General features: G+C 37.0%; 1 protein-coding gene across 3 annotated transcripts; it reads left to right on the top strand.

Moving 5' to 3' along the window:
• The first annotated feature begins 27 nt into the window (after nucleotides 1-27).
• Nucleotides 28-5,889, top strand: LOC103852155 (protein DYAD). 3 transcript variants are annotated; one of them, XM_033284997.1, is made up of 7 exons: nucleotides 2,828-2,929; nucleotides 3,210-3,380; nucleotides 3,465-4,147; nucleotides 4,219-4,602; nucleotides 4,681-4,798; nucleotides 4,869-4,952; nucleotides 5,205-5,889. In XM_033284997.1, the coding sequence occupies exons 1-7, from the start codon at nucleotides 2,924-2,926 to the stop codon at nucleotides 5,580-5,582; spliced, it is 1,824 nt and encodes a 607-aa protein (XP_033140888.1). In that variant the 5' UTR covers nucleotides 2,828-2,923; the 3' UTR covers nucleotides 5,583-5,889. The 3 variants fall into 3 exon arrangements, with proteins under 3 accessions (XP_033140887.1, XP_033140886.1, XP_033140888.1); XM_033284995.1 differs by having other exon boundaries at nucleotides 2,825-2,929; nucleotides 3,210-4,147; XM_033284996.1 differs by having other exon boundaries at nucleotides 28-4,147; nucleotides 5,205-5,888.
• Nucleotides 5,890-6,105: the final 216 nt, after the last annotated feature.

Consider the following 6,105-nt stretch of genomic DNA (forward strand, 5'->3'; position numbering starts at 1 on the left):
TGTATGTAGTGGCAATGTGGCATGTATTGTACCACCACTCTTTAGGGGTTTTCTTCAACCATATTAGTTTATGTGACTATAACACATAACTCAGCTTCAATCGGATTTGCTTGATTTTCATTCATAGTCTTCTTATGACATTCTAAAAGATTTATGATCCGACTTGCCACAACTTTTATACTTTCCAGTTGATTTATTCTTCATGGAAACTCAGCGCCAGTCCAACTATATTGGAGCTCTCATTCTGTGTGATTAAATATACTTAGTTTTAAAAAAATTGGACAAGGCTTGGACTAGGCGGCGGCTTCTAATGACTTCATAGCGGACCGGTCCTGTGGAAACAAACTTAAATTTAGTGAAACCTTGATGAACAAATTTAATAGGTCCAACTTTATTAGGTCTTGCCTTTCTTTTTCCCTTATTTTAGTACTCAACCACATTCACATTATGAATGTGAATTGATCCTTCTTTCTCGAGTTTCAGTGACTCATTTTATAGCCTGATGATCATGTTTACCAAAGGCTTGTAAGAAACATGGTTTTGAAGTATGCTAAACTTGCTAAACGTAGTTTCATGTTTCAGTTGTTGCTAAAAAAAGAAGTTTCCATGTTTCAATTGAAGAAGGTAATCAATTCATATATTTTTCTTCAATTTCAATAGCTATGCTTTAATCTACTAATTATTGTTTTGATTACAGCCCAATGCTGATGTTTCATGTAGTATTTGGTTTACTTTTTTTTCAATTTTATATTCGCAGAACCAGGCCTCAAACTATTGGGGTGAAACATTTGAATGGGTTCCATTTATATAACGGATTCCAATATTAAAAAACTGTTTTTAAATATTAATTTATAGAAATTCAATGTTTTGACATAATACATATGAAAATATATAAATTTTTATATATTACTTAAAGATAGATAAACTGTTTCTTTAAATAATTTTATCTTGTTTGTATATAAGTTTATTGGGGGGCCCAATAATACCAGTCCCGACTCTGTATATTCGTGGACCATTTCCATGTCTTTGTTAATCTTCCATGTGAATTTATTTGTATCTTAAAACTCAATTAAAATTATTTTTATATATGAATTTGAGGGTGAAGATATGTTGATTATTGAATATGATGAAGATACAATCGTGATGAAAAGGAATGTTTGATTAAAAATAAATTGGATTACAAAACAGTATAGTATTGGTGCAAGAGGTCAAAATCCCCTCCTTTATAGCTGATTTTCGTCTGTGTATATATGGACGGGGTAACGCACTTCGGTCGATATAATTCATTAGTTTAAAAGAAAATAAGTATATATTGCTTAAAATAGCATTAGTTAATTTCTTAAAAGTAATATTTTTTGAAAGAATTCTTTATCTAAGATTCTGAACGGAAATCACAACAAATAGTTATACAAGAAATTGATTAGTATGTACATCACTACATCTGATGTAAGAAAACATTGATTAGTACACCTCCTAGACGAGGTCATAGCTAATATATATCTGGACATTTGTTTCTTCTGATCACTTCTTTAAAAAGCAATAGTGGAATTAAAGAATTTGTTTTTGGGAGCAATCGAAGTATTTAGGCTTTAGTCTAACGTTCAATTGGATCAAATACATCTTGAACCATTATATTTAATATACCATATTTTCATGCAAATTGAATTATGATAAACGAATTTGTGTGAATGAAAAAAAAATTCATTTTGACAAAAATATATATGAATAAAGCTAGGTTTGTAATTTTGTTTTGACAAAAAATGAAACTTACTTGTTTCGTCAAAAAAGAAATGAAACTTACATAAAACAATATTTTTCCTTTATTGAATATAAATCAATGATTATGAATGTATCAATTATCAAATCAGATACAGTACGAAAATCGGATTTCAGCTCTAGACCTCTAGGAGTAGGCAATAACGGAATGATAATCGCACGCGCGCGTGGAATTAAGTTGAGCCCAAAAAAAATATTGAAGCTAGAAAGTAAGTTACATATCTTTTTTTTAAAACACTTTCGATATATCTTAAGTAAGTTATATATAATTTCAACAAATTAATGATAACGAATTTAGTGTTGTTTTTTTTTGCTTAACGAATTTGGTGTCAATGAAGGAATATAAGTCATATATCATTTGAACAAAATATATGTGAATAAAATTAGGTTTGGTTTTGCCAAAACAAAACTTATATAAATCTACACTATTTCTTTTGTCTAAAAATAGTAAATCAATGATTATGAATAATTGAATACATATGCACGAAATCAAATAGAAAGATTTTGAAATTCTCAAGCGTAGTGTAGTCGGTCCTCGCTGTAGACTCTAGTAGTAGGCTCAGTAGGCCAAACGGAATGAGAACCGCAGGCGCGTGTGTAACACCTCAAAACCACACGGAAACACAAAGTTATTTATCAGGTACAGTCGATTCCACATTCCTTCATGTTTTACCACCGTCAAATATCACACAAACTCCAAAAGTAACAGGTGGCATCAATCCATCGCTTCACTGCACATGCCAATATTTTATCTACCTTGTGAACGAGCACAGACAAATAAATCGCCGCGAAGGAGCACAGTTACATAGTTACAGGCGGTTTGAGGGTAAAAATGTCAATTAAGCTCAACTTGCAGCGCAGGCAAACGACTCACGTGACATGCCACACGCATATCAGGCACACACACCACACTCTCCCTTTCTCTCTCTATATATGTAGATTTTAACGAAAGCGACATTTCGAAGCTTTTTTTCTTTTCTTTTCCGTTTTCGTCCTTCCTCAGCAGAGAAAAAGCTCTATTTTTTTTCCGGTGAGAAAAATAAAATTATTCGTTTGTTTCCGATTCTCTCTACCAACTCGTTCATGTTCACTGAATCAGATTTACTGATTTTCCAGGGAAATCGAAGGGAAGAAGGAGCAGAAGATCATGATTGTAAGCTTTCTCTCTCTTTATTTAACGAATCCAGACAAATAAAAAATTGTCTCTTTCTCATGACGATCGAAATAAAATCATCATCATCGTCGTTGGTCTAGTGACGTTGACAGTGTTTCCTTACTGTCTCCCACGCGCGCACCTGATAGCGCGTGTGTGTTTATTGTTATTAGTCAGCTTTATTATATTCTCCAGGCATCATCAACTGATTTTCCTCGGCAATTAAAAAAAAAAAAAGTTAAACCTCTGAGTGTGTGTTTGTACGTACACTCGTGTGCAGGAAACGATGTTCGTGAAAAGGTATCCGATCAGAGGAGCCTCCGCCGCTAAAAACCCTTCGCCGCCACCGCCATCGCACATAAGAGTGGGATCTTACTACGAAATCGATTCCTCCGTCCTCCCACTGAGATCATCGACGCCGGAGCAGCTCAAATCCATCAGAATCGTCATGGTAGTAAAACCTCACGTTGTTTCCTTCTCTCCTCACGTTTTCTCAAAGACTGATTTATTTATTTATTTTTTTTTTTTTGCTCAGGTGAACAAAGTCACGGGACGTCACGTGACTCTCCGTTACCCGAGCATGTACTCTCTCAGATCGTATTTCGATTTCGCCGGTCTAAACCGGACTAAACCGGAGAATAAGAATAAGAATAAGAAGAGTGGTGGTGGTAGTCTTCTTCCGGTTCTGGACGAGGGGTATGTGACGACGGCGGATCTAGCCGGAGACTTGCTCTACAGAAGAATCCCACCTCACGAGGTTTCTCTGAGTAGAAAGTCCTGGAGTTTCTGGGTTTCCGACGATTCTCATCCGGCGAAGGCTAGACTCTACCGCGCGATTTCGCCTGAGGGAAAGTGCTGGTCTGAGCTGAGATCGAGAGGGATGATCAAGTGGGGGAAGAGGTTGCGCGTCCGTTACCAGAGCCGCCATATTGACTGTAACAACAACAAGAGTTGTAGTAGACTCAAGGAGGAAGATGATGGGACTGGTAAGAGGAAGGTGAGTGAATCCAAGGCTGAGACTCTTGCTAAGAGGGCTAAGGTGTTTGATCAGAAGATGGATAATCAAATCGTGGTTTATAAGAGGGATGAGATTGAAAGCAGTGATCTTCGAGCTGAGAAGAGAAGATTCAACGTATCTGAGAAGAAGAAGGAGAATCAGATTGTGGTTTATACGAGGAGATCAGAGAAGAGCTTTATTGACAGATGGTCTGTTGAGAGGTAAAGAAAAGAGCATATCTTTAATGATCTTTGAGTTGCTGGATTCGTCTGATTTTTTTTTAATGTTGAAGGTACAAACTTGCGGAGAAGAACATGTTAAAAGTGATGAAGGAGAAGAACGCAGTGTTTGGTAACTCCATGCTCAGGGCAGAGTTGAGGTCAGAAGCAAGGAAGCTGATTGGGGACACGGGTCTTTTAGATCATCTGCTTAAGCACATGGCGGGGAAGGTGGCTCCTGGAGGTCAAGACCGGTTTAGGAGAAAACACAATGCAGATGGAGCTATGGAGTATTGGTTGGAGAGTTCTGATTTGGTTAACTTAAGGAAAGAAGCTGGAGTCGAAGATCCTTATTGGACACCTCCACTTGGTTGGAAGATTGGTGATAGTCCTACTCAAGATCCTGTCTGCGCTGGTGAAATCCGTGACATCAGAGAAGAATTAGCTTCCCTGAAAAGGTACAAATCCAACTTATTGGCTTGGTTATATGATTGATTATAGCAACTGCCGCTTATGTCTGTCTTGTTGTTGAACAGAGAGATGGAGAAACTCGCGTCAAAGAAAGAGGAGGAGGAGCTTGCTATCATGACTACACCTAAATCTTGTGTTACTAGTCAGAACGTGGACCATGATAGCATGATGACTCCAGCAAAGGTAAAGAACTCAATTCATTTCTATCTTGTGATACTACTGTCTTTTGAACATTTCTGCTGCTTCGTCTCAGGAAATCTACGCTGATCTGCTGAAGAAGAAATCCAAAATTGAGGACCAGCTAGTGGTAATTGCAGAAACCTTGCGCAAAATGGAGGTAAATATATCCCAAGATTGAGTTTCCAAACACAAACACTCTTCTGGCTAGTTGTATATGAACTTACTCAAAAGTGAAACCTTCTATATTTGCTATGATGTAGTAACTATTAAGTTGTCAAAACAAACATACGCCTAATATGTAGCAATAAACCTAATTTAAAAAAGGGTCCATTTGGTGTATGTATGTGATCAAAGATATGCCACTTTTCTGATGAAACATTTGTGTGTTTGATGGATGCAAATATTGCAGGAAGACATGGGATGGCTTAAGAAAACAGTGGACGAGAACTGTCCTAGGATGCCAGACTCAACGGAGATGCCTTTTCTACTAGAGGATTCACCAATGTTTAAGACACAAGAAGGAGAAGTGAAGGAAAATCAAATCACGGAGTCACCTCAAAAAGCTAGGAAAGATAGTCGACAAGGAGAACCATCACTTATACACAACACTGGTTTCAGAATCTGCAGGCCTGTGGCGAGTTTCTCCTGGCCTAAACTGCCTGCCCTTGTTGCTGCAACTGATACTGATGAGTTTGCTTCTTCGCCGAGTCACCGACCATCTCCCGTCCTGCCTTTTCCATTCACCCTCCGTTCCCCAGAAACTCCAACAAATCTCTTTGACCTTTAAAGCTGTCATCAGTCTTGAGATCTTACTTGCCCTACAAGTAAGCTCTCAAAACCACAAGCGAGTAGGTTTTTACAACTATCACTTATTATAGAATTTAAGGTACGGAAAATAAGAGAAGGGACCCCTATTCTTATGGGAGCAATATTTGGGAATTTTGATTTATTTTTCCTCTCTACTTTATGTCTCATAGAGGGATGTCTTGAATGGACTTATATATCATAGGAAAATATTTTGAAGATTGAAACACTGGGACCAAATGATTCTGTCTTACTGAACCATTTCTATTATTGATAGGGTTATATACTTATTCAATTGAGAAAAAGACTAGGATAGCACCAAACCAAGTTTTTGTTCCCAAAGTAGCACTCAAGGCTCAAAGTCACAAAAATAGGTTTCATTAAAGAGGTAAATATACACTTATACCCCTTGGGTTAATTAATCCAAACCTTAGGGTTTAGAGTTAAGGGGGTGGGGTTTTGGAATTAGAGTTTAAAATTTTATAAAAAATAAATACTAAAATAAA

Source organism: Brassica rapa, chromosome A02, assembly GCF_000309985.2.
Source record: "Brassica rapa cultivar Chiifu-401-42 chromosome A02, CAAS_Brap_v3.01, whole genome shotgun sequence".
Taxonomy (NCBI): domain Eukaryota; kingdom Viridiplantae; phylum Streptophyta; class Magnoliopsida; order Brassicales; family Brassicaceae; genus Brassica; species Brassica rapa.